This window comes from Nomascus leucogenys, chromosome 14, assembly GCF_006542625.1.
Source record: "Nomascus leucogenys isolate Asia chromosome 14, Asia_NLE_v1, whole genome shotgun sequence".
In the NCBI taxonomy this organism is placed as follows: Eukaryota; Metazoa; Chordata; class Mammalia; order Primates; family Hylobatidae; genus Nomascus; species Nomascus leucogenys.
The window spans coordinates 92576754-92603718 of NC_044394.1; the positions used below are offsets into that span (position 1 = coordinate 92576754).

At 56.9% G+C, this 26965-nt stretch overlaps 1 protein-coding gene across 4 annotated transcripts in view; it reads left to right on the forward strand.

The window, feature by feature from the left end:
* TBCD (tubulin folding cofactor D) overlaps positions 1-26965 on the forward strand; it is a 186900-nt gene that overhangs the window by 24973 nt on the left and 134962 nt on the right. For all 4 annotated transcript variants that reach the window (XM_030828266.1, XM_030828268.1, XM_003281647.4 and 1 more), the window contains 3 exons: positions 1961-2093; positions 18752-18797; positions 22622-22754. In XM_030828266.1, coding sequence (XP_030684126.1) covers positions 1961-2093; positions 18752-18797; positions 22622-22754 — 312 coding nt within the window. The remainder of the gene's footprint in view (positions 1-1960; positions 2094-18751; positions 18798-22621; positions 22755-26965) is intronic.

Genomic DNA, 26965 nt, shown 5'->3' on the forward strand with positions numbered 1-26965 from the left:
CATGTTTCCCAGGCTGGTCTTGACTCCTGAGCTCAAGCTGTTCACCCACTTCCGCCTCCCAAATTGCTGGGATTACAGGTGTGAGCCACTGTGCCCAGCCAAATGATTCTTTACTTTCTGGAAATAGGGACCTTTTCCCCCATTGTTCATGCTGAGCCCCTCCCTAAGCGTGTTCCACAGGGACAGCGGTGGAGGGGGAGGCCCTTACTGTTATGAGCAGTTGGCAGGTGCCAGCCGTCCCGTCAGCTGGGCAGCGCTTCTGTTTTTTGACGGCCATGACAGAGTAGGACGGCACGTGTGTGGCTGTCTCCTGCGTGTTAAGTGCCCTGAGAGGGCTTGTCCCCACAGAAGCATGGAGCCGGCTCTCGTGCAGGCCGACTGGATGGATGTGCTGGAACGAGGGCGGGGAAGGTAGGATGGCCAGAGTTGAAGTTGCAGTGGAGATGACATGGGGGCTGGAGGGAGGGTGGGCGTCATAGCCTGGCAGCTCCAGCTTCCACGTCTCATCCTGCCTGGGGTCTCCACATAGCTGTCTTGTGGGCGTCACACGTGGCAGTCCCCCACGTGGACTCCTCTGCCTCCTGGCCCGCCCAAGTGTCCCTTCCGGGAAGTGGCCCCGTGGCTGTTGAGGGAGCGCCTTGTGCCTCCCTCCTGGCATCACTGCCATCTCCTTCCCCCCTCCCCATAAAGGTGTGGCCAGGATGCCAGTCAGACCTACTGGCATGGCCTGAAGAGACGGCGGGCAGGCTTGGCCACTCCTGCCCCCAGCAGCTCTCCCACTTGGCTGCTTCCAACCACGTTGCCTTTGCAGTTCTTGAGTTCCCTTGGCTCCCTTCTGCCCTGGGCCCTGGCTCTTCTGCTTCCCTGGGCAGCAGCACTTTCCTACCAGGTTTTGCAGCCCCCCTCGTTGAGCTCTGTGGCTTCACGTCCTCTCTCTAACGAGGCCATGCCCTCCCCCTATTTCCTTCGTGACATTTCTTTGCACTTTGGAAGTCCCCAGCTGTTTGCCGTTTCTCTCCAGAGTGTCAGCTGTTGGGGGGAAGGGCCTTGTCTATTCTCTGAGTGGCAGTGCCAGTCTCGATCATGGAGGCAAGCTGGGGGCCTGGCCTGTGAACTGCTGGTGGAGAAATAAGGAGGACTCAGGCTAATTAGCCGGGCATGGTGGAGGGCACCTGTAGTCCCAGCTACTTGGGAGGCTGAGGCAGGAGAATTGCTTGAACCTGGGAGGCAGAGGTTGCAGTGAGTCAGGATCGCACCACTGCACTCCAGCCTGGGTGACGGCACGAGACTCCATCTCAAAAAAAAAGGAGAACTTGGGCTATTGATTTGGGAGCTCTGTGTGCTCAGGGTGTCCTGCGCTGAGGCTGGGCTGCAAGAGGGGTGGGGAGTGTGAGCACTACCTGGAACATGAGGCCCAGTCCAGCAGGGAAGACTTTCATGGGGCTACACGAGTGGCTGGCTGTGGAAACAGGCCTGTGCACACGACACATAGCAGGTGTGGGGGAGGGAGGTCCGAGGGGCTGGGGCCAGCTGCTGGGGCCAGACCTTGCACGTGGGCACGGTGTCCTGAGGGTAAGGGATGCAGAGTTGGGTCCAGGGAGGAGGGAGGGGCTGAGACGTGGGCAGGGGCTCCCTGGCGGTGATGGGGACAGGTAAAACGGGGGGGGGGGGGTGAAGGGGGCAGGCGGGAGGGGATGGGCTGTAGGCCTGGGTGCGACCTGAGAGGCTGTGGTGGGGAACCGGCTGCTGAGGGCCTTGGTCAGGGCAGTGACTTGGTTTCTGGGGTTGGAGAGAGGAGGAACTAGCTGGAGGAGGACAGGACTCAGTACAGAGCTGGCATCTTGGTGTCAGAGCGGGGTGAGGTGGGAGGGCGTGGGGAAGGGGGTGTGTGGGGTGGGCTGGTGAGGCACGGGCCAGGTCTCAGTGCTGAGGCCTTGGTTGAGCTGTATCCTTTTGGCAGGTTTATCACACGTCCTGATGTCAAGCAAAGCAAGATGGCTGAGTTCCTGGACTGGAGCCTGTGCAACCTGGCCCGTTCCTCCCTCCAGACCATGCAGGGGGTCCTCACCGTGGACGGGACGCTGCAGGCCCTGGTAAGTGCTGCCTGCAGGGGCCGTGGAGATGGCAGGGAAACGGCGCCTTACATGGGGACCACGGAATGATGTTACCTGGGATTCCATCTTGACGTAATTGGAACTCCTTGGGATTGATTTAACCGGGCCGGCGTCTTGGGCAGTTTCCTTTTCCCTCTGCTTTGGGTCCTGTCTTGGGCTGGGCTGGTTTCTGTGCTGGTGCTGGTGGATGGGCCTGGAGCCCCACCTGTTGCCAGCAGAGGGCAGTGGGGCCACGCAGCCGGGGCTCCCCGGGGTAGCTTAGTTCCTGTGTAAAGTGCAGAGATTGAACGAGCTCTAATAAAACAAGGTGGGTGAGTTGGAACTTGATTCTGTTCCTTTGCACTGGGCTCGGGTTGGATGTTCCTGACTGCTTTGTTTGGACACAGACCCTGGCCTCTGCCTGCAGGTGCCTGGTTGGTGCCCTGGCTGTGCAGCCCTTTGCCAGCCCTTTCCCTGCCCTTTCGCTCTGGTTGTCTCTTGTGTTACCTTTTGTTGTGCTAACGAGGAGGAAAGATCAAGTCTCAGAAGAGGGCAAAGCCTCTTTTGGGTCAGCCTCCTGGAGGCTGCAGCTCCCTGGTCAGCCTTCTGGAGGGGGAGCCGGCAGCCCACTGTGGCCTTCGGTGTGGTGGGTTCAGCGCCTTCCTCTCTCTTTCTTTAATTATAGCAGGTGAGGCTTTGAGAGTACTTCTCATCCTTGTCTCACGCTGTGGAGCCTGTGGTCCCTCTGAGGAGCAGGGCACTTTGTTCTTGTTTAAAATATATTTTTTATAGAGACAGGGTCTTGCTATGTAGGCCAGGGTGGTCTTGAACTCCTGGCCTCAAGTGATCCTCGTACCTTGAGATCCTCCTGCCTTTGTGATCATCCCAAAGTGCTGGGATTACAGGCTTGAGCCGCCGCGCCTGGAAGGACACTTTGGAGTGCGTTTTAGGGGAGATGACGAGTGCCACCTCGTCGTGGCGTCCTCCTGTCCGCGGCATCGTCCTGCTGTCCGCGGCGGCGTCCTCCTGTCCGCGGCGGCGTCCTCCTGTCCGCAGTGTTGTTCTGGCCGTGGCAGGTTCTGCCAGGGAGTGGGAGGCTGTCAGCTGGGTGGAGGGGGCCTGTGGGAGTGATAGCCTGGGGTGGGGGTGTATGTTTCTTGAGGGGGAATCGGGAAGTGTCCTCAATGTCTGCTGCTTCCCGATCATGCTGCCGCGGTCTTCAGCAGGGCAGCCCTTCAAATGAGGAAAAGGTTTCAGATGTGTGAGAGAAAACTGCAGACGTGTTTCCTGGAGCCTGTGCTCTGCCCAGGTGATGTCTGTTTTCTTCAGGCCTCCCCTCAACCTCCCATAAATGTGACAGATTCAGCAGTTTTCAAAAATCAAGATATAATTCACATGCCACAAGTAATTCATCCTTCTAAGGTAAACAGTTCTGTAGTTTTTAGTGTATTTGCAAAGCTGCGCAGTCATCACCATTATCTTTTTTTTTTTTTTTTTTTTTTGAGACGGAGTCTTGCTGTTTCACACAGGCTGGAGTGCAGTGGCGCGATCTCGGCTCACTGCAAGCTCCACCTCCCGGGTTCACGCCATTCTCCTGCCTCAGCCTCCTGAGTAGCTGGGACTACAGGCGCCCGCCACCATGCCCGGCTAATTTTTTGTATTTTTAGTAGAGACGGGGTTTCACCGTGTTAGCCAGGATGGTCTCCATCTCCTCACCTCGTGTTCCGCCCGCCTCGGCCTCCCAAAGTGCTGGGATTACAGGCGTGAGCCACCGCGCCCGGCCGGTCATCACCATTATCTAACTTCAGGACACTGTCATTATCCTGAAAGAAACCTTGATTGCACCAAGCAGTCTGTCCCTCACCTTCCCCAGCCCCTGCAGCCGTGGATCCATGTTCTGTCCCTGTGGACTTGCTGGTTGCAGACATCTTACCTCACCAGAGTCGTACACGACACAGCCTTTTGCGTCTGGCCTTCACTGAGCCCGACGTGTCCAAGGTTCATCCGTTCTGCGGTGTTGTCAGTACCTCGTTCCCTTTATGGCTGAATCATAAGCCAGCGTGTGGGTATTTTCCACTGTTACAAATGACGCTGTGAAGAACTTTCATGTGCAAGATTTTGTTTAAACTTAATGCTTTCAGGCCGGGCGCGGTGGCTTACGTCTATAATCCCAGCACTTTGGGAGGCCGAGGCAGGCAGATCACTTGAGGTCAGGAGTTCGAGACCAGCCTGGCCAACATGGTAAAACCCCATCTCTACTAAAAATGCAAAAAATAGCCAGGCATAGTGGCACGGGCCTGTAATCCCAGCTACTCGGGAGGCTGAGGCAGGAGAATTGCTTGAACCTGGGAGGCAGAGGTTGAGTGAGCTGAGATCTTGCCACTGCACCCCAGCCTAGGTGACAGAGCGAGACTGCCAGAAAAAAAAAACAAAAAAAACCTCCAACTTAATACTTTCAGTACCCTTGGGCACATAACACTAGTTTTTAATAAAATTTTAAAATTTGGAATATTTCCATCTTTCTGAAGTCTTTCTAAAAAGATTTTTCTGGTGGCTTACCTGTTGTACTGATGAAATAGAGGACCTGCTTGTGCCAGGCATTTTTGGGCATTGCAGGTACAGATGTGCCGTCTGTGTCCCCAGGTACCCCTCTTTCTGGCCGTGCTGGGGCAGCGTCCTCAATGCCTAAAGAGGATTCATTGCCATCGTGGAGGTCGGGGCAGGCTGAGGCTGGCCTTGAAGGGTACGAGGGTGGAGGGGTAGGGCAGGGAGGACGCAGGTCTCAGATGTGCCCACTGTGCTGTTGGTCCATGGATCCTCAGGGAATGTGTGTTTTATGTTTTAGGCAGTTCTGGTAAAGGTGGTGGATTTAGGTGCAATTGGATTCTTCATTTTTTGCCTTGAGTCTCAGGAAATGTGAAGAAGGGGAAGATGGCAGTGGCCAGGGTGGGGGTCCTGGGATTCTGGTAGCTTCACCTTAATGTTTGTGATGCTGGTTGTACAGACAGCCTCCCTCATGACCAAGGACACGCTCTTAGGGCCCTAAGACCCAAGAAGAATGGGCTGCTACTGCCAAGAAGTATGACATGCGTGTGGAAGACCATGAGCCTTACCTGGCTGGTGGCATGGGGTGTGGCAACTGCCGCAGCTCCCCGACCCATCGCAGCAGGAGGGGGTCCATGCTGTGACTAAGACCATTGGATCCGACCCATTGCAGCGGGAGGGGGTCCATGCTGTGACTGGGACCACCTGGCCCTGAGGTTGGACTGGTGAAATGACAATGCTGGCACCTACATGTGTGTCAGGATCCATGTGGATACGTCCCCCACACCTGTTTCTTGGAATATCGTGTAAGCAGCTCTTCAGCTTCACAGCCTTCATGATCGTGTTCTGGGTGGGGAAGAATTACCCAGCCTACCAGCCCGTGGGGCCAAAGCAGTGTCTTTATCATCATCTGCACCTGGAACCAGGTGGCAATCCCACCATAGAACCTGAGGCTCACAGGATCTGAGGCGGCTTCGTGGGCTTCTCTGCCCTCTAGGATTCCCTCATCCCTAGAAATTTAACCTTAATGAAATCCCTAATAAAACTCAGTGCTGTGGGGGAAAAACGTCTCAGGTCAGGAGAGCACGTGGGAGGTTTAACAGGATGTGACCAGAGCTGGTTGTCTCCAATGGCTCTGCAGGGGAGGCCATTAGCACCGACGTGTGGTGCCTCTGCAGGGGAGGCTGTTAACACTGAGTGTGGTGCCTCTGCAGGGGAGGCTGTTAGCCCTGCCCCGAGCGTGGGTGCTGCTTTGGGAGGGGAGGTACATTTGATCTCTGTCCAGTCTCTTAACGGGCTTCTAGGGGTCTCCTGCAGCTCTCATCAGCCTGGCCTGGGAGCCTCCCCTCCTCTCCCCTCCCCACCTCATGCTGTTGGGTCAGCAGGATACCCCAGCCTTGGGGCTGGAGCCAGCTGTGGCTGCCCAGGGACTTGTAGGCAGGTGAGGCATGCCGGCTCCTGGCCAGGCTGGCTGTGGGAGAGGTAGCCTCCTGGTGAGGGGCTGTGGGCCACTGCGTTCAGGCTGCCTTGGAGGGCTCCACGGTGTCCCCTGGGTGCAGGGCTCCGAGTCCTTCTTGGCTTGGGAAGGTCTTGTGGCCACGTGTGTCTAGTTCTGCAGTTTCTTTGCGGGTTCGGTTCTTTACTTTTTTTTTTTTTTTTTTTTTTGGTGATCTTGTTGGTTTTGTCTACATTGTTCCCAGGTTTTCTGTTCTTCCATCCCAAGTGGGAGGCACGTGGTGCACAGCCTGCGTTTGGAATACCCAGAGGGTGAGCAGGCGGGCCAGCTCGCTGCCCTATTCCCCTGCTAGCTGCTGAGACAGGTGGGAATTCCTGTAGCAAAGTCAAACCAGCCAGGAGTGGGGAAGTGCTTTTTATTTTGACATCTCCAAGTTCCACGTTGAGGTGGAGAGACGTTCGTTTTTCCCCTTCCTCCCGAGGTGTAAAAAGGTCTTCTCAAAGGCTTAGGAGAGCCGAGCCTTGTGCCACCCCCCGGCATGTGCTGGCAAAGAGTGAGGTGTGCTGTCCTGCCGTTTAGGGCAGAGCACCCAGGCAGTTTGGCAACAGCACCTCAGAACTATTCAGAGATTTGCCCTCAGCAAGAGTGAGCAATTGTCTGACGCAGCCGGCTGAAATCCCTGGGAAGGGAATGAATGAAACTGCCGTGAAGCAATGCCTGGCGGGGCCGGGCTTCTGGCAGCTCCTGGGGCCACCAGCACGTCCCTTCCAGAGCGTCTGAAGCCCTGGGTGGCTGCTGGAGCATCTGGAGTCTTTCTGGAGCCATGCCTGTTGTTTCCTTCTGTCTCTTGGAAGGGTCCGTTTGGTCTGATCCAGGTTGCCTCAGCGGGAGGAAGTCATGCTGGGCGCTGAGCGGGCGGGAGGTTTCACCTTGGGCTTGGCAGAGCTGCAGGCAGAGGCCGGGCGCCTGCCGTACATGATGAAACTTGCAGGTGGATTCTGCTTAGGGTTTCATCTGTTTCCTTTGATGCACTTGGCTTCATTGTCATCCACCTGTTCATTACTGTGGGCGAAACAGGTGAACTCTCAACAAGTACCATCGAAACCAGGATTTGATCTTCATTTCCCTGGAAGCGTAGTTCCCTTGCAGTGAGGGTTTTTAACTCCTGTGGGAGGGAAGCAAGTGTTTGGCAATGTAATTTCCCTGGAAGGCCCCTGTACTCCAGCTTTAAAAACACCCTTTGGTTTAGTCCCAATTTAAGCATTAAGATTAATGCAAATTGAGGGAATTCAAGGAAGGAGGAAAATGCGTTAAAAATGGAAAATGGGCCGGGCGCAGTGGCTCACGCCGGTAATCCCAGCACTTTGGGAGGCCGATGCAGGTGGATCACTTGAGGCCAGGAGTTTGATCCCAGCCTGGCTAATGTGGTGAAACCCTGTCTCTACTAAAAATACAAAAAATTAGTTGGGCGCGGTGGCGGGCACCTGTAATCCCAGCTACTTGGGAGGCTGAGGCAGGAGAATTGCTTGACCCGGGAGGTGGAGGTTGCAGTGAGCCGAGATCGCACCTCTGCACTCCAGCCTGGGCAACAGCAAGACTCCATCTAAACAAAAATTTACAAAAAGGAAAATGGCTGTCATTTCACGTGTGACTCTGCTTGCTGATTGACAGTTGTGCTCTCTTGGTTTCTAGAGCTCTGACTGGCAGACTGTCGACTGTGTGGAGTGGGTTTCTCCCTGTGTGTTCTCACAACGGCTGGGAGGCGGCAGCGGGGCTGGGGGACTCAGACTGTGAGCTGGGGCTGTTGACTATGGAATTGGTAATAGGATGCTCTTCCCCTTATCGGCTGTCAGGCTCGAGTCTCCCCTTCGCAGTGCGGTTTCTTCTTATTTTTATCATTGACAAAAGCACAACTCATGTTAGAGGATAAAATAGTCACACACAATAGCATTAAAAACCAAGAAAGCCAAAGAACGCTGGCATCGTCAGTTTCACCCCCAGCTCCCGCCCGGCCCTTGTGAAAAGAGGTGCTGAAGCCACTCTGCTTTTTTATAGTTAATAAAAGCAGCCAGGTCCCCAAGTGGGAGTGGTTGTGGCCGAGAGTGTGTGGGCCGGGAACCAGGGCTTGAGCTGCTGTGAGCTGTGCCCAGGCCCTTTGCTGACTCCGTCTCTCCTGTGACCCGAGGCCAGGGTGAGCACCAGCGCCCGCCCCACCTGGGAGGGAAGCAGCAGACCTCTCACCGCAGAGGCTGGTGTGAGGCTAATTAGCACAGTCAGTCTTTGAAGATGAAAGAAGACAGCTGATTATCTAAAACATTTCTCATTTAGGCTTTGATTTCTCTTCAGATTTGGGGAACAGCACCCTACTGTTCCATTTAGGGTTCAGTGTGGCCAGAGGAAGATGACCCTTTTTAGTTGTAGTGCTCTCTTGGGGTAAGGTTTTGGATGGAGAAAATAGGGCAAGAGCAGTTTGAATGTGGGTACTTTCCGGAGATCATGCTCCTGTAGCACTTGGGTGAAACGAGGTGCCCCAAGCCACACTGGTTCGGTTTCCTTGTGGCGTTGAGGAGAGACCTGGAGCAGCCAGCTCTTAACACTCATTTCCCATCACTCAGCGTCTTATGTGGGGCGGGCACAGTGCTGTGAGTCTTACAGAAACCTGCGTGGTGAGCCGCACGCCTTTGAGTTCCTATCAGCTCTGGCCCATCCCTGCTGAGGTGGCGCGACCTGCTCGCAGACGTGTGCTCACAGGCAGCCTGTCGCGGGGTCATGTGCTAGATGGGGAGGGGGCTTGGTGGGTCACCAGCTTCACCCCCCTCAGTTCTTAGATGAGGAACAGACAGGCAGAGAGCTGGGTGGGGCTGGTGCTGAGTGGGCCAGAGCTGGGTCTCAGTGGCCCATGCCCCAGTCGTCCTGGCCTGTGGCCCCTGTGCAGGTTGGGATGCCCCTTTCCCCTCACCTGCCCCGCCCTCACCTGGCTCACAGGCCCGTGATGCCTCACTGCCCACGCAGTCACCTTAGAGGCACCTTCCCTCTAAGGCAGATGTCCCTCAGGCTTTGGCCCTGGCTGTTGGTATCTCAGCTCTGATTCACCCTTGACCTTTATTTCCTGATTTCTGTCCTCGATTCTCGAGCCCTCCTTCTGTGGACCCGTTGGGTACAGGTGTGACACTTCAGAACCCGCAAGTCCCAGGTCACGCCTGTTGTACCGTCACTTTCCCCTCCCGGCCTGTTTACCCGGGAGCCCAGCAACAGACGGGAGCTTCTGGGCTGCTGTCCGTGCATACGGCCCAGGAGCCAGGCTCATCCCCAAGACGCCGTGTTCCCTCCCGCTGTCCGCTCACGCCTGCCTGTGTGGATGTGGCTCTGACGTGTCTCCTTTCCTGGTTCATTACTCACCTGTTCCCATGTGGCTGCGCCGCCACCCTGTCCCCGGGGGTCCTTGTCCCAGCACGTGGCTCTGTGCTTCACGTCATCCTGAGTCCGTCCCGCTCTGCCGCCTGGTCCAGGTGGGAGCCGTTTCCCTCTGTGAAGTGTTCCCTCTGGAGGTCCTGGGCTCCCCGACTACCCTCCTGCCTCTCCTGTGGCTGTCGGCTGCAGTGAAGGTGCTGGTGGAGGGTGTAAGCCATCCATTCATAGACTGCCAGGCTCTGTCCCATGCTGCCTCTGTGCCCTTGATCCTGGCAGCACACCTGCTGTCCTGTGGCCTAGGTAAAGGGTGGTCTCGGAAGCCTGTGGCCTGGGTAAAGGGTGGCCTCATCTTGGCCTCGGAAGCAGGAGGGCTCAGGCTGTGGCCCACGCCTGGGGCTCCCCATCCCCCCCGTGTGTCCTGGTGTCTTTGCTTGGTTCGCCGGCCTCCATGGGCTCCCCAGGCGGCAGGCGGCTCTCAGCCATGCTCTCCATCCTCACGCTTGTTTCTGCCTTGGCAGAGCTGCTCAGTGGCCAGCCCGGGGGACCCCTGTGCACCCTGCCGCCCCCAGCATGTGTCAGCAGCGCTATCTGGGGGAGATGTGGCATCAGCACAGCCTTGTCCTTGTCTCTGCCCGTTCTTCCTTCCTTACCTCTATGTGTCTCCTTTTTTCTCTTCTACATGGTGTCCACAGTGGATAACCACCTCCACCCGCCTCTTGGTTGGTGGATCTTCCTTCTGCTGGGCTTGGAGCTGTGCCACCCGCTTCCCAGGCCAGTGCCCCTTCAGGTCCCTGCAAAGCCACTGCTCTTCATGGTCTCTCCTGCCGCCGTCGCCCTCCTGCTGCTGCTGAGCCCGTGGGCTGCTTGGTGGCTTGGGAGCTACATACAATTCTATTTTGTCTGGTTTGTTTTCAGGCTTTCTGTGGCGGGAATTGTGTCTCTTGCATCTTTTTATTTATTTATTTTTTTTGAGACAGAGTCTCGCTCTGTCGCCCTGGCTGGAGTGCAGTGGCACGATCTCGGCTCACTGCAAGCTCTGCCTCCTGGGTTCACGCCATTCTCCTGGCTCAGCCTCCCGAGTTGCTGGGACTACAGGCGCCCGCCACCACGCCTGGCTAATTTTTTTGTATTTTAGTAGAGATGGGGTTTCACCGTGTTAGCCAGGATGGTCTCGATCTCCTGACCTCGTGATCTGCCTGCCTCGGCCTCCCAAAGTGCTGGGATTACAGACGTGAACCACTGTGCCCGGCCATGGATCATTAACCTCTTTTCTAGCATCTTACCTCTGTGGTGGTTCACTTGCGAGCTTTTGCTGGGCCTTGGGAGGTGCGTGGGCTCGCTGCTCCTCTCTTCTGTGGGAACTGTTGCCTTTGGGCAGGGGGCACACCCCAGAGGTGGTCACACACACCTGAACGTGAGTGCAGTCATTGGTCCCTGTCATGCAGATGCAAAGATGGGCTGTGCAGAATGAGCTCGGAACAGCAGCCAGAAGGCTCAGTGATGGGGGAGTTGTTTAAGCTGGAATACTGAAATGCTGCTGGCTGTTTATGGCTGTGAGGTCACTACGTGGGCTGCTGAGAACATGAGTCATGAAACAGTCATGCGTCCCCTAACAATGAGGGTAGTCCTGAGAACTGCGTCGTTGGGCAGTGTCGTCGTGTGAACACCGTAGTGTGCACTTAAACATAGATGGTGTGGCCTGCTGCACACCCAGGCCAGGTGGTGTGGCCTGCTGCACGCCCAGGGCAGGTGGTGTGGCCTGCTGCACACCCAGGCTAGGTGGTGTGGCCTGCTGCACGCCCAGGCAGGTGGTGTGGCCTGCTGCACACCCAAGGCCAGGTGGTGTGGCCTGCTGCACGCCCAGGCCAGGTGGTGTGGCCTGCTGCACACCCAAGGCCAGGTGGTGTGGCCTGCTGCACGCCCAAGGCCAGGTGGTGTGGCCTGCTGCACGCCCAGGCTAGGTGGTGTGGCCTGCTGCACGCCCAGGCTAGGTGGTGTGGCCTGCTGCACGCCCAGGCCAGGTGGTGTGGCCTGCTGCACGCCCAAGGCCAGGTGGTGTGGCCTGCTGCACGCCCAGGCTAGGTGGTGTGGCCTGCTGCACACCCAGGCTAGGTGGTGTGGCCTGCTGCACGCCCAGGCCAGGTGGTGTGGCCTGCTGAACACCCAAGGCTAGGTGGTGTGGCCTGCTGCACGCCCAGGCTAGGTGGTGTGGCCTGCTGCACGCCCAGGCCAGGTGGTGTGGCCTGCTGCACGCCCAGGCTAGGTGGTGTGGCCTGCTGCACGCCCAAGGCCAGGTGGTGTGGCCTGCTGCTCCCAGGCTGCAAACCTGTACAGCACCTGACTGTGCTGAATACTGCAGGGAACTGTAACACAGTGGTGCTTGCACATCTAAGCATAGAAAAGGTACAGCAAAAATGTATTATCAGCTGGGCACAGTGGCTCACGCCTGTAATCCCAGCACTTTGGGAGGCCGAGGCGGGCGGATCACGAGGTCAAGAGATCGAGATCATCCTGGCTAACATGGTGAAACCCCGTCTCTACTAAAAATACAAAAATTAGCCGGGTGTGGTGGCAGGTGCCTGTAATCCCAGCGACTCAGGAAGCTGAGGCAGGAGAATCGCTTGAACCTGGGAGGTGGAGGTTGCAGTGAGCTGAGATTGTGCCACTGCACTCCAGCCTGGGTGACAGAGCGAGACTCCGTCTCCAAAAAAAAAAAAAAATTATATGTATATACACACGTGTATACACACGTGCATGCACACACACACACACACACATAAAATCATGTTATGGGCCCACTATCGATGTGTGGTTCCTCATTGACCAGAATGTTCTACGATGCAGGACTGTAGTGCAATACACTGTCATGAACAGATTGATAAATGAGGTGAAGGATGATGCCTGTGAATGACAGACGTAGGAAGCCGCAATCATTTTGTGTTTTCCACACTCTCTTTGAGAGCTGTGTTGCCTTGGTTTACAGATGAGGACATGGACTGAGGTCGGGGGCTGCCAGGTCGGTGCTGGGGTGTGGAGCTGGGCCTTGCGTGGCCCCCACCTGTGAAGGTAATTAGTGTTTACCTTACAGTCCAAGGTTTGGTGAAAAATAACACTTCGTCCTGGAAAGATAAAAGCTGGATGTGATTACTTCGATTATTGAAGCATTTTTGTGTGAAATTACCTTTTTTTTTTTTTTGGTGGCAGTCGCACGATCTCAGCTCACTGCAAGCTGCACCTCCCGGGCTCAAGTCATCCTCCCACCTCAGCCTCCTGAGTAGCTGTGATTACAGGTGAATGCCACCACACCTGGCTAATTTTTGTATTTATAGTAGAGATGAGGTCTCGCCATGTTGTACAGGCTGGTCTCAAACTCTTAGGCTCAAGCAGCCCTCCTGCCTTGGCCTCCCAAAGCGCTAGGATTCCAGACGTGAGCCACTACACCCAGCCTGAAATTAGTTTTCATTTCGATATTTGTTTTCTTAAAATTCTTTATAATTTGTTAGAAATTTATTTTGTCAGAAACAGTATATTTTTTCACTCTGGGGTTCTGATTCTAATCAGTCATTTACCAATCCAGCAATGAAAATTTTCACTTCTGTCAGTGCTTTTTTTCCTGTGAATGTATGGTGGTCCTGAGGGGAGTGCATTGTGCTCGCTCCTGGGAGAGGCAGTGGTCTGGCCTGGCCCCACCTGTGCCCCCTGGGCCCCACCTTGAGGACAAACTCTCTTCTGTTTCCAGTGCTCTCCCGTCCCGTCTAGGGCAACCGCTGCTCTTTCTAGGGGTGGTGGTGGGGCTGTTGAAGATGTCCCTGGCATTGGTTTTTGCAGGCCAGCAGATGCACTGGAAGTTGTGATTTTTCTGGGCTCCAGTAGTAGTGTGGTGGGAAGGCTCGTTTCCTGCCCTGCTGCTGAGGGGAGCCTCGAGTGTACCAGAGTTCCTCTGTGAAGCCTTTGCACCTTCTGCAGGGTGCAGCCCAGCGTGGGTTTCACTGCCCTCCAGGAAAGGCCTGGCCCTGGTGGGCTCGCTGCAGCACACACACGGACCTGGGGCTGTGCTCTCAAGGGATTCCAGCCTGGAAAGGGTTGTTTTGTGTTAAAGATCCTCTTCTGTGCCTGTCCTGGGGCCCCTCAGTGTGGCATGCCCAAGAGTGGCTTTGAACATGGCTGCCCTCCGTGTGCTGAGCCTGTGGGGGCATGGCTGCCCTCCACGTGCTGAGCCTGTGGGGCACGGATGCCCTCCGTGTGCTGAGCCTGTGGGGGCACGGTGCCTCGTGTGCTGAGCCTGTGGGGCACGGCTGCCCTCCGTGTGCTGAGCCTGTGGGGCACGGCTGCCCTCCGTGTGCTGAGCCTGTGGGGCACGGCTGCCCTCCGTGTGCTGGGGGGGGCTGTGGCTGAGCCTGTGGGGCACGGCTGCCCTCCGTGTGCTGAGCCTGTGGGGCACGGCTGCCCTCCGTGTGCTGAGCCTGTGGGGCACGGAAGCCCTCCGTGTGCTGAGCCTGTGGGGCACGGAAGCCCTCCGTGTGCTGAGCCTGTGGGGCACGGAAGCCCTCCGTGTGCTGAGCCTGTGGGGCACGGAAGCCCTCCGTGTGCTGAGCCTGTGGGGCACGGCTGCCCTCCGTGTGCTGAGCCTGTGGGGCACGGGCCCTCCGTGTGCTGAGCCTGTGGGGCACGGAAGCCCTCCACGTGCTGAGCCTGTGGGGGCACGGGTGCCCTCCGTGTGCTGAGCCTGTGGGGCACGGCTGCCCTCCGTGTGCTGAGCCTGTGGGGCACGGAAGCCCTCCGTGTGCTGAACCCATGGGGGCATGGAAGCTCGGTGCCGACCGGCACTCACAGCTTCTCAGAAGCATGTTACCAGCCAGAGCCAAGCCTGAACTGGTGTGGTGTGGGGGCCCTTCTCCCAGGGCCTCGGGTGGAGTTGCTTTTCTTGGCCTAGATTTGGCAGTGCCTTAAGGGAGCCTCAAACCAGCATCTCCTGCTTGGCAGCGGGTGAGCTTGCTCCCGAGTAGCTCGACAGCCTGTGATTTACTGGGCTTGGAGAACATGCCCCGGGGAGGGGAAGCTCCCACGTTGCAGAGAAGCCAGCTTGGGTGGGTAGCCATCGAAAGGTGGGGCGGGTTAGGGTGATTGCTGAGAAACTCCCTTTGTTTGCACCTTGTGCCGTGCTGGTTTCTAGAACAACAAAAACAGACCTGGCAGTCATTCCTCATTGACCGTGCAGTGGTGTTTTTCTCTAATCCCTGGTGTAATTGCCTCTGTCTAGTGTATGCTTTTCAGCAGGTGGTTTTAATTTGGTTCCCATTATGCTTCCATGAAAGTGGGCTGTGCCCCCCAGTTTATGGCCTAGCTTATGAGCACTCGAAACCGTTGATGACTAGCGTGCGCTCTCTCTGGCCGCGTCCTCCTGCTGACAGGTTCCCTGTCCCGCCGCCACGCTGAGCACTGGCCACTGCACACTTTCTCAGGCGAAGACGGCCTCACTTTTCAGTGAAATAAATGGAAACAAAGCCCTGTCTTCATTGACTCGTTCCTTCCCTATCGTCTCTCTTGCCCTCCTGCGCCCATGCCTGGGAAAGTCGATAACTTTTGGGGCTTTTCTCTGTGTGTGCTGAATGCCCAGGAGGCTGCCTGTGTAATTCAGCTGGAAACTGTCCCCAGGGTAGAGAGAAGTGTGAGGAGAAAAAGAACCTTCCACCTGTAAACGTATGGGGTGCTGGTTTCTCCCTTACTGCAGATGGTGGCGGGCCCTGGCCTTGGCGCTGTCTCCTGTGTGTAGCTGGGGACAGTGGAAGCTGGGCTGGGCCTTTCCAGGTGTGGGGCATCCAGGCCAGTTACAAGAGATGATGCTTGCTTTCCCGAGAACTCATCACCACTTGTATCTTAGTCTGCTGTTGAGAATGTCGTACTACGTAGGAATTTAATAACTAAAGAACGTTCATGTGTGAGGGCACTCGAGGAATTTCAGTGTCTTGGATTCTTTTTATTTAGTGAGAGAAACCAGACAACGTGTTAGCCCGTTGCCGAGTAAGACCGGGGGACACGTTAGCCCGTCGTCGAGAGAGACCGGGGGACACGCTAGCCCGTCGTCGAGAGAGACCGGGGGACACGGTAGCCCGTCGCCGGGAGGGACCGGGGGACCACGGTAGCCCGTCGCCGGGAGGGACCGGGGGACCACGGTAGCCCGTCGCCGGGAGGGACCGGGGGACCACGGTAGCCCGTCGCCGGGAGGGACCGGGGGACCACGGTAGCCCGTCGCCGGGAGGGACCGGGGGACCACGGTAGCCCGTCGCCGGGAGGGACCGGGGACCACGGTAGCCCGTCGCCGGGAGGGACCGGGGGACCACGGTAGCCCGTCGCCGGGAGGGACCGGGGGACCACGGTAGCCCGTCGCCGGGAGGGACCGGGGGACCACGGTAGCCCGTCGCCGGGAGGGACCGGGGGACCACGGTAGCCCGTCGCCGGGAGGGACCGGGGGACCACGCTAGCCCGTCGCCGGGAGGGACCGGGGGCCCACGCTAGCCCGTCGCCGGGAGGGACCGGGGGACCACGCTAGCCCGTCGCCGGGAGGGACCGGGGGACCACGCTAGCCCGTCGCCGGGAGGGACCGGGGGACCACGCTAGCCCGTCGCCGGGAGGGACCGGGGGACCACGCTAGCCCGTCGCCGGGAGGGACCGGGGGACCACGCTAGCCCGTCGCCGGGAGGGACCGGGGGACCACGCTAGCCCGTCGCCGGGAGGGACCGGGGGACCACGCTAGCCCGTCGCCGGGAGGGACCGGGGGACCACGCTAGCCCGTCGCCGGGAGGGACCGGGGGACCACGCTAGCCCGTCGCCGGGAGGGACCGGGGGACCACGCTAGCCCGTCGTCGGGAGGGACCGGGGGACCACAGTGGCCCGTCGCCGGGAGGGACCGGGGGACACGGTAGCCTGTTGTTGAGAGCAGTTATTTTCCAGATCGTTGTCCTGCTCTGCCCACAGCTGCACAGCTGCTCTTCTGGTTTAGGCTCTGGCCTTTCCCGCTGGGGTTCTGCAGCAGCCTCTGTAGCGGTCTTCATTGTTGAGCACGTCACTGTTCATCCCCATGTGCTCCATCCTGCTGCTGTTGGAATCTGGTCACGTGGCCGTGGCTGCAGGTGACACGGTGGTGCCCTTTGCCTGTAGGATGAGATTTCAGCCGCTCCCAGGTTTATTTGTTGTGGAACGACGTACTCCACAGCTGGTGGCGTCAGTGACAGCCGCACTCTTGCATGGATCGATTCTGTGGCCTCGCAGGGTGGGGTGCAGGGGGCGGTTTGTTACTGCCTTTTGATGCCTCGGCCTCTGCCGAGAAGACCATGTGGCAGGTGCCTTGAAGGGCTGAGTGCGGCGGGGGCCCTCAACTGAAACTGGCTCTTCCTGGGTGGCAGCCGGTTTCCCGGAGGGAGTGTCTTGAGGGGAGGTGTCTGGAGAGACCGTGAAAGAGGCTGCCAGGCTTCTGACCTGGGATTGGGGGTCACTGGCATCGCTCCTGCCTGCCTCTGTTGGTTGTGGCAGTTGGAAGCCTACCAAGGTTCGGGGGGGTGAGGGACCCTTGATTGTCCGTCTGGTAAACTCTGTTCCCCACTGAGCTGGCCAGCCGGCTGCAGTGACAGCTTCTCTGTGAAGTTTCTTGTCTTCTTATCCCCCAGGCGCGATCAGGCTTCTCGCTGCACATTGGTGGGCTTCAGGCTGTCAGCCCACCTCCCAGGGAATTTGAGTGTGTGCTCGGCCCTGCGACTGCCCCCGAACCCTGCGTACCGTTGCGGGGAGCTTGCCTGTGCCCTATGGTTTCTGCTTAGCAACTGTTTGCTCTGCAAACCGATGACTTAGGGCTAAAACACATAATACATTGGATACATCTGGATTGGTGTGAAATAATTTAACTTTCAATTTTGTATTTCACACAAACTAAACATAGGGAAGAGTTCTTAAAGTTAAATGAGAACTCGTTTTGGGCAAACGAGGATCATCTCCATTCACTTGGTGTAGGGAACGTGTTACTATCCATTTCCCTAAAGAGAAAGGGGCTAGGTCTCTGACCACCTTGGTGAATGTGTTACTCCGAGTGGCTCACTGGGGTGGATGCTGCCACTGCTCCGTTTTACAGACAGAGGAACGGGAACGCAGAGACCCTGCTCTGCTCCACAGGTGTGACTGGTGGTCTGCGTGGCTTCGCTGCTTCTCCACTCAGCGCTTAGGAGAGCCCCCCAGCGGGCTCCATGGAGAGAGTTTAAGTTCCTTCTCCTTTTAATAAGAAGATGTTTCTATTCTACACTTAAGTAAGAGATCAGGCAGTTTACAGGGTTCATAATGCAAAGAAAAGACGCCAGTATTTAGTGAAAGCCTCTTCACCTTGGCTGAGCATCTCCTGATGGGCGGCACCTGCTTCGTTTTGCCGTGTGGTGGGCGACAGCAGGACAGGTGGCGCGGTGTGCGGTGCAGGTAGTCTGAGACAGACGCAGTTCTCACTTGACTGTGAAATTCTGTTTTCTGAAGGAAAGGAAATTCATTTGCTTTTTCTTAGAAGGGCTCAGTTCTAGGATTCTTTGATTATTGGGCTTGGATATTTATGTGAATCATCGCATTTGTCCTCCAGACTTTAAAGCAGAAAGTAAAACCTCAGGTTGAGAATTCAGGAGGGCTAGAACCAGTGTTTGAGGGAAAATCTGATATTCCTGTTTGGTCTGATGGACTCCAGGGGATGCCGTCCATGTGTGCGCATCCTGGGGACCAGGCTGCCAGGTGTGTGTGTGAGACACGGGCTGAGCCGGTCACCCTTCTCATTTGTTGGTGAAGTATGAATGCAGATGGAGGCCTTTGTGTGAGGTGGTTTGGCCTGTAACTTTAATCCTTTGTATATTTATTTATACGCAGATAATTTTTAAAAACCTACTGAGATGTCTTCTTTTTCCAGGCTAGTAGTGCCCTGAACTTAAACCCGGGCACATTTTGTGATGCCATTGATGAGGGAGGGGTGGAGAGGCTGCAGCCTCCATTAGGGGAGTGAACTTATCATTGCATCCCTATTTTCAGATGAACTTCTGGGAGATGATTTCACTAGTCTCTTATAATTACTTTATCATGTACAGAAACTGTTTTCTTTATTATTAGGTGGTGAGTGTTTAGAATTAAAATTCTGAAAGATGTGATGAATTGTTTTCACAATTTGTGTTTGTTTTAAACTTGTAATTGTATTTGTAACATTAAAAACCTTTTTTTTTTTTTTTTTAAGGCACAAATATTTAAACATGGAAAACGTGAAGACTGTTTGCCCTATGGTAAGGTTTAATTTTAAGAGAAGGTATCTTTGTGATGTGAGTTTGCTCATATACAATCAAGTGTCTTTCCTTAACATTTTATTCATAGATATAGGAACTGTACATTTGTATGTTTGGACACTATCATTCTTTTTTTTTGTTGTGGGTTTTAGTAACTGGATTTTTTTTTTTTTTTTTTTTTTTGGAGACTGAGTCTCCGTCTGTTGCCCAGGCTGGAGTGCAGTGGCACAATCTTGGCTCACTGCAGCCTCCGCCTCCTGGGTTCAAGCAATTCTCCTGCCTCAGCCTCCTGAGTAGCTGGGACTACAGGCACACACCACCATGCCCAGCTAATTTTTGTATTTTTTTTTTTTTTTTTTTTGAGATGGATTTTTGCTGTGTTGCCCAGGTTGGAGTGCAGTGGCACTATCTCGGCTCACTGCAAGCTCCACCTCCCGGGTTCACGCCATTCTCCTGCCTCAGCCTCCTGAGTAGCTGGGACTGCAGGTGCCCACCACCACACCCAGCTAATTTTTTGTATTTTTAGTAGAGACGGGGTTTCACCGTGTTAGCCAGGATGGTCTCGATCTCCTGACCTTGAGATACGCCTGCCTGGGCCTCCCAAAGTGCTGGGATTACAGGCGTGAGCCACCGTGCCCAGCCTAATTTTTGTATTTTTAATAGAGATGGGGTTTCACCATGTTGGCCAGGCTGGTCTCAATCTCCTGACCTCGTGATCCACCCACCTCGGCCTCCCAAAGTGCTGGGATTACAGGCGTAATAACTGGACTTTTTGTCACTTTCCTAGTCCTTTGATAAAGAGGGATTGCTGCCTGGGGTCTCATGAGGGAGGTCTGGGCAAAGCCTGTGTCATGATCTGAGATTGGACCTGGCTTCTTGGGGCCTAGGAGCAGCCATGTTCCTCTGATACCCACAGCCACCACCTCTTTTGCCTTCTTCCTAATTCTCTTAATTTATTCTTTTTGAGACTGCGTCTTACTGTGTCGCCCAGGCTGGAATACATGACACAGCTCACTGCAGCCTCGACCTCCTGGGCTCAAGCCATCCTCCCACCCAGCCTCCCGAGTGGCTGGGACTACAGGCGAGCTCTACCACGCCTGGCTAATTTTTTTAGCAGTGGGGTCTTGCTGTGTTGTCCAGGCTGGTCTTGAACTCCTGGGCTCAAGTGATCTGCCCTGCCTTGGCCTCCCAAAGTGCTGGGCTTAAAGGTGTGAGCCACCACGCCTGGCTCAATTCTCTTAATTTTAGATTGAGCCTCAATTTCTGAAAATAAGGGCAGTGTTTCTCTCCACGCAGAGGTTTACCATCTGGAAAAAGAGAAACTTCTTAGAGCCTTTGTGTTTTAGAAGCTATCCGGACTGGGCGTGGTGGCTCACGCCTGTAATCCCAGCACTTTGGGAGGCCGAGGTGGGTGGATCACGAGGTCAGGAGATTGAGACCAGCCTGGCCAACATAGTGAAACCCCATCTCTACTAAAAATATGTAAATTAGCTGGGCATGGTGGCGCACACCTGTAGTCCCAGCTACTCGGGAGGCAGAGGCAGGAGAATCCCTTGAACCAGGGAGTTGGAGGTTGCAGTGAGCTGAGATCGCGCCACAGCACTCTAGCCTGGCGACAGAGCAAGACTCCATCCCAGTGAAAAAAAAAGATGAAAAAAAAAGAAGCCATCCGGATATCAAATTTGAATAACTTTCTTTTTTTTAAAAAATTTTTCATTATGGAAAATTTGAAACATGTATAAAGAAGAGAGAATGGTGCGCACGCCCCGTGTCTCTCTCAGGAGTGTGTGAGTTTTTGTGTGCGGCCCGTTTCATCCCTGCATCGCACAGGAGGGACACACACTGCCATCTCACCTGTGTGCACTTCCCTACGTGTCTCTGGAAGATGGGGCTCTTTACGTCCTCGCCACACCCGAGAACGCAAGCAGCCGTTGCCAGGCCCTGTCGGCGGGAGGAGTGTCCTTGGTGATGTGAACACAGACCTGCTCCCTCTCGGGCTGTCGTGCTTGTCACCCACGCTCGTCCTGCCCACTGTCGGAGCCTTCTGAGAAGTTACTCAGATGCTCTTTCAGTTGACCTGGTTTTATAGGCAAGCATTATGAGTTAAACGGCACCTCTGCTCGAGGTCACAGCGCCCACCTAAAACTGGTGAACGTTCACTTTCTGTCATTTCCCAGCCTCAAGGCAGAGCTTCCCGCAGGGCTCTGCAGCTCCAGCCCCCATCCCCCTGCTCTGTCCCCGCCCCACTGCCCCTTCTTCCATCTTGTCTTCCATCACCTCAGCTAACTCTCAGCTCTGTCTTCAGCTTCTCTTCTTTTCTCCTCTCCCTTGTCAGTTGGTTGCAGTCTTGTCCATTTCACTTCCAGCCCATCTCTGAAGCCGCCATGCACTTCCACCCCAGCCCTTGTCTGTCGCAGGAATGCTGTCCTCCTGGCCTCAGCTTGCCCCCACCCCACAGCACCCGGGCGTCTCCTGCTTGCAGGCTCTCCCTGTCATGCTGTGTCCAGCGCTACCTTGAGGCTCCCCTTGGCTCAGCCTCCTGTCTTGCTATTGTCATCACTGCATGACACCGAGTGATTCCCCCTGAAAAACAGAGCAAGCCACAGGAACCCCGTGGCCTGTGTGTTCTCCCCAGCCGCAGTGTGCTCCATGGCCTCTGGGGTCGCCGCAGTGTGCCCTGTGGCCTGTGTGTTCCTCCCGGCCACAGCATGCCCGTGGCCTGCGTGGTCTCCATAGCTGCAGTATGCCTATGGCCTGCGGGGTCTCTGTGGCTGCAGTGTGCCCATGGCCTGTGGGGTCTCTGTGGTGCAGTGTGCCCATGGCCTGCGGGGTCTCCGTGGCTGCAGTATGCCTGTGGCCTGTGGGTCTCTGTGGCGCAGTGTGCCCATGGCCTGCGGGGTTCCGTGGCTGCAGTATGCCCGTGGCCTGCGTGGTCTCCGTGGCTGCAGTGTGCCAGTGGCCTGCGTGGTCTCCGTGGCTGCAGTGTGCCCGTGGCCTGCATGGTTTCCGTGGCCGCAGTGTGCCCGTGGCCTGCGTGGTTCCGTGGCCGCAGTGTGCCCATGGCCTGCGGGGTCTCCGTGGCCAGTGTCCCGTGGCCTGCGGGGTCTCCGTGGCCGCAGTGTGCCCGTGGCCTGCGGGGTCTCCGTGGCCGCAGTGTCCCGTGGCCTGCGTGGTCTCCGTGGCCGCAGTGTGCCCATGGCCTGCGGGGTCTCCGTGGCCGCAGTGTACCCGTGGCCTGCGTGGTCTCCGTGGCCGCAGTGTGCCATGGCCTGCGGGTCTCCGTGGCTGCAGTGTGCCCGTGGCCTGCGGGGTCTCCGTGGCTGCAGTGTGCCCGCGGCCTGCATGGTTTCTGTGGCTGCAGTGTGCCCATGGCCTGCGGGGTCTCCGTGGCTGCAGTATGCCCGTGGACTGTGGGGTCTGTGTGGCTGCAGTGTGCCCATGGCTTGCAGGGTCTCTGTGGCTGCAGTATGCCTGTGGCCTGTGGGGTCTGTGTGGCTGCAATGTGCCCGTGGCCTGCGGGGTCTCCGTGGCTCCAGTGTGCCTGTGGTCGGTTGGGCCTTTGTGTGTGCTGCCCCCCTTCAGTTTGGCTCCTTGCCCTCTGAGCACTTGCTCTCCTGACCTCCACCGCTGTTGCTTCACAGCAAGGAAGTTGAGTAGGTTCAACTCCAGTAGCTCTTGGTTCATGATTTGGGATGATGGGGGTCTTAGCAACGTCTCCTGCCTTGAGGTCCCTGTGGGGCAGCCTGTTGGTTTCAGGGACACAGGTGGTGCAGTCAGAAGATGCCTGCAGCCCTCCCCACACTGAGTCTGGCTCTTGTTTGCAGCTACCACCGTCCTCAAGTGCCTCGATGGCTGCAGACTCCCTGAGAGCAACCAGATCCTGCTGCGGAAGCTGGGGGTGAAGCTTGTGCAGCGACTGGGGCTGACCTTCCTGAAGCCGAAGGTGGCAGCATGGAGGTAGGCACCGTGAGGGCGGCGCCTGGGGAGGGCCACGGGGTGAGGAGGGGGTGCTGTGGGGGGCAGGCGCCATTGATGGCGGGGGAGGCAGGTGCTGTTGGGGCAGGTGCTGTGGGGAGGCAGTTGCCCTGTTGGGGGGTGGGGGAGGCAGGCACCATGGGGTGGGGAGGCAGGCGCCTTGGTTCTGGACACAGTCAGGGGCACTGTCTGGAGGGCATGCCGAGCCGTAGGTGAGCGTCTGGTGTGGCTGGTGCTGTGGTTTTTGTGTCCAGTGGTGATGGCAGAGAAGACGCGTTAGTAACAAGTGTTTTCTGCTTTCATTCATTTCTTTAATCCTAGAAGTGTTTCTGATTTTGAGAGGAACGGTTTTCTTTTGGTTATTTTCTGACTGCATCTCCCAGTTGGAAGAACTGCAGCTGGCGTGACAGGAGGGCGGCGTGTGCGTCGTGTGGCTGGGAGTCAGCGTGGCAGGAGGGCGGCGTGTGTGCGTCGTGTCGCTCAGAGGCGGTGCGGCCTCCCTGGTGTGGACGTGCTGTGGGGGAAAGCTGCGTCTGATCAGTGATGAGTCTGAATGACAGGCTCCCTTTCAGAGACTTTGGGAGACGGTGAAACCGCCTTTCTTGCTGGCAGAAATGATGTCTTAGCAGTCTGTAGCTGGCCGGTGTGAACGGGTTGGTTCTCAAGGAGACAGACTTTTCTAGTGTTCTTAGGGTGCTGTGTTTTAGCGACCTTCAGTTGGTTTCAAGTGCTAATACGTGTGGTTTGGGAAGGAATTATTTGGTTAAGGTCAGCTCATGCTCTGTCCTGGATGATGGCAAATTCCAGAGACGTGTGTTGTGTTGTAGTGTTCGGTGTGCAGCTCACTCTGTAGGAGGTTGCTCATTAGACACAGTGTTCGTGGCTAGTTTCTCAATGCTGCTTTGGGAAATGTTCAGTGCTGTACCAGGCAGGGTTCTCCAGAGAAGCAGAGCCCATAGGATGTGTGTGCATTGGCGAGGCTGTGAGCTGGAGACCAGGAGAGCTCATGGTGGTTCTTGGCCGAAGGCCTCAGGGTGGAGACCCAGGAAGAGCTGATTGGTTTTAGTCTGAAGACAGAACAAGGCCAGTTGAGAGACTGCCAGGCAGGAGGGCTGGCGTTTTGTTCTGCTGGGGCCTTCCGCTGGCTGAACGAGGCCCCCTGCATTCGGCAGGGTCCTCTGCCTGACTTTGTCTACAGATTCACGTGCTTTGCTGGTCCAGAGCCCCTGACACAAGCACTGGAAGCAGGTGTGACGAAATAGCGGGGTGCCCCACGGCCCAGTCAGGTTGACATGTAAAGTTAAGCGTCACAAGCACTGAAATGTTGGTACGGAAAATAATCCAGTATCCTAGTTCTCTCGATAATGATGTGCGTGTTGCCATATACATTTCACGTAATTCTAACGTGGTTGGGCTTTAGTCCCCCTTCTTGTGTTTGTTTTTTTTTTCCGTCTTCCTTTACGTTTCCTGTTTCTTATGTATTTCTAACTTGTTTCCATTTTTATCTCCTCGGTTGGATTTTCGATGTTTCTGTTAGTACCATTCTCTTCTTGGTTGTCTTCTGTTGACGAGGATGGACTTACGCCCTGGCGGGCTGTTAGATTCCTGGTTCATCCCACTCCTCCTGCCAGCCTTGGCTTGAAGCTTTGTTAGGCTGGGTCTTTCTCAGCTCTTCTCCTCCAGGGATTGGTCTTTCCTCCACAGCATGGTTCTTGCTTTAAGTATGTAGCCTTTCAGGGTCTTAGGTGGAAGTCACGGCTTTCCCTCCTGCCCTGCTGGGCCCTGGTCTCCGGGGCCCTCTGAGGGTCGCACAGTCTCCACTGCAGCACTCGGCCTCCCAGCCATTCTCTGACAGGTGCGTCTGAGTCTTGCCTTGTGTTTCCTTATCTTGGGGTGCCCAGGGATCTAAGGGAATTTTTGGGCAGAGTTTCGGGGCTCTTTCTCAGCAGCTCTCTTCTCCCCAACATCCTCTCCCCCACATACGAGCCCTCCACCCAGTGAGACTGCTGCTTCCTGGGCTGTTTCCCTGGTACAGTGTAGAAAGTACCCCTGCAGGGAGGAGGTGGAGGTGGCCCACCTGTAGCTTCCCCTCGCTGGGGATTGTCGCCCTGCCTTGGTTGCCATCACCTGCTGGCCAACAGTGGCTTTACGCCTTCTGTTCGAGTCTCACCATTGTTGAGGTCGGGAGGGCACATGCAGAAGCAGCCTGAGGTCTTTGTCTTTGTGGTGCCGTCTGGTCTTTGTGAGGTGGCTGAGCTGCGCGCTTGCTTGAGGAGAGTGGCGGCTGGGATGCACCTGCCTGTGGGGCATTAGGGGAGACTGGGGGCTGAGGTGTGCCCACCCGTGGGGCATTAGGGGAGACTGGGGGCTGGGGTGTACCCGCCCATGGGCCGTTAGGGAGACTAGGGGCCGGGGTGTGCACCTGCCCGTGGGGCATTAGGGGAAGTGGGGCTCGGGGTGTGCCGGCCCATGGGGCGTTAGGGGATAGTGGGGCCCGGGGTATGCCTGCGTATGGGGCGTTAGGGGAGACTGGGGGCTGGGCTGGAGACTGGGGGCTGGGGTGTGCCTGCCTGTGGGGCATTAGGAGAGACTGGGGGCCGGGGTGTGCACCTGCCCATGGGGCGTTAGGGGAGAGTGGGGGTGTGCCTGCCTGTGGGGCGTTAGGGCAGACTGGGGGCTGGGGTGTGCACCTGTCTGTGGGGCGTTAGGGGAGAGTGGGGGCCCGGGGTGTGCCTGCCCGTGGGCGTTAGGGGAGACTAGGGGCTGGGGTGGAGACTAGGGGCTGGGGAGTGCCTGCCTGTGGGGCATTAGGGGAGACTGGGGCCTGGGGTGTGCCTGTGGGGGGGAGACTGGGGCCTGGGTGTGCCTGCCTGTGGGGCATTAGGGGAGACTGGGGGTTGGGGTGTGCCAGCCTGTGGGGCGTTAGGAGAGACTGGGGCCTGGGGTGTGCCTGCCTGTGGGGCATTAGGGGAGACTGGGGGTTGGGGTGTGCCTGCCTGTGGGAGTAGGGAGGGGGGGGGGGACTGGTAGGGCATTAGGGGAGAGGGGCTGGGGTGTGCCTGCCTGTGGAGTTTAGGGGAGAGTGGGGGCCGGGGTGCACCTGCCTGTGGGATGTTAGGGGAGAGTGGGGGCCGGGGTGTGCCTGCTCGTGGGGCATTAGGTGTCTTGCTGGGTGTCTGATGGTCTCCGCCATGGTCCTACGATGGCTGATGATACTCTCTTCATACCAGTTACCCTACATAACAGTGTACCCCTAAATTTAGCAGCTTAAACAGTGCACTTTTTCCTCACAGTTCTGGTGGGTCTGGAATCTTGACGTGGCTCAGCCGGGTCCCCGGTCAGGGTCTCTCCTGAGGCTTCGTGAAGGCTCCGGCCTGGCCACTGCCGTCTCAAGGCCTGCATTGGTGGGGGGTCTGCTTCCATGCTCCTCATGGGTTGCCGGACCGGTGCTCCTTGGGACCCGGTGCCTTGTGGGCTGTTGGTGGGGACCCGTTTGAAGTCCTTGCCACGTGGGCCCCTCCGCAGGGCAGCGCACAGCATGGCAGCTGGCTTCATTGGAGGCTGAGAGGCGGGTGGAAACCATGGCTGTTGGGAAGGTGGCAGCTGTCGCCAGACTCTGCGTATTCTGTTCTTTGGGAGGGAATCACTGGGCCCACGCCACACCTCGTGTGAGAGGAATGCTAGGAGGTGGGGGTCGCGGGGCCATCTTGGAAACCTCCCCCCTCCTTGTTTCCTAGACTTGGAAACTGAGTCCCAGAGGGCAAGATCTAGGATGAGTCATTCGAGGCAGGTTGATGGCATCAGCACCAGTGTGTGAGTTCCGGTTCTGCCTCCGAAGCCCAAGTGGTTTGTCCTCTGGGAGGCTGTCTCAGGCTACAGCCGCGGCAGCTGCCCTGAACTCTCACTGGACGCCTTTTCGGCATGAGGCCGGGGAAGCAGGGCCCACAGCCAGGCGGCCCTCCCTGCACTCACCCTTGGCAGGAGCAGCCGTGTTCGTGGGGGCCTTACTCAGTGCAGGGCTGGGCTGCACTCCGAGCGCACACTGTGACCGCTCCTCACACAGCTCTCTGCGTAGGACTGCGTTCCCATTTTATAGAGGGGGAAGTGGGGGCATGGAGCGGCTCAGGGGCTATTCAGAGTCACACAGCAAGTAGGCACAGAGCAGGCCTGACCGGGAGCCAGGTCCCGGGGCC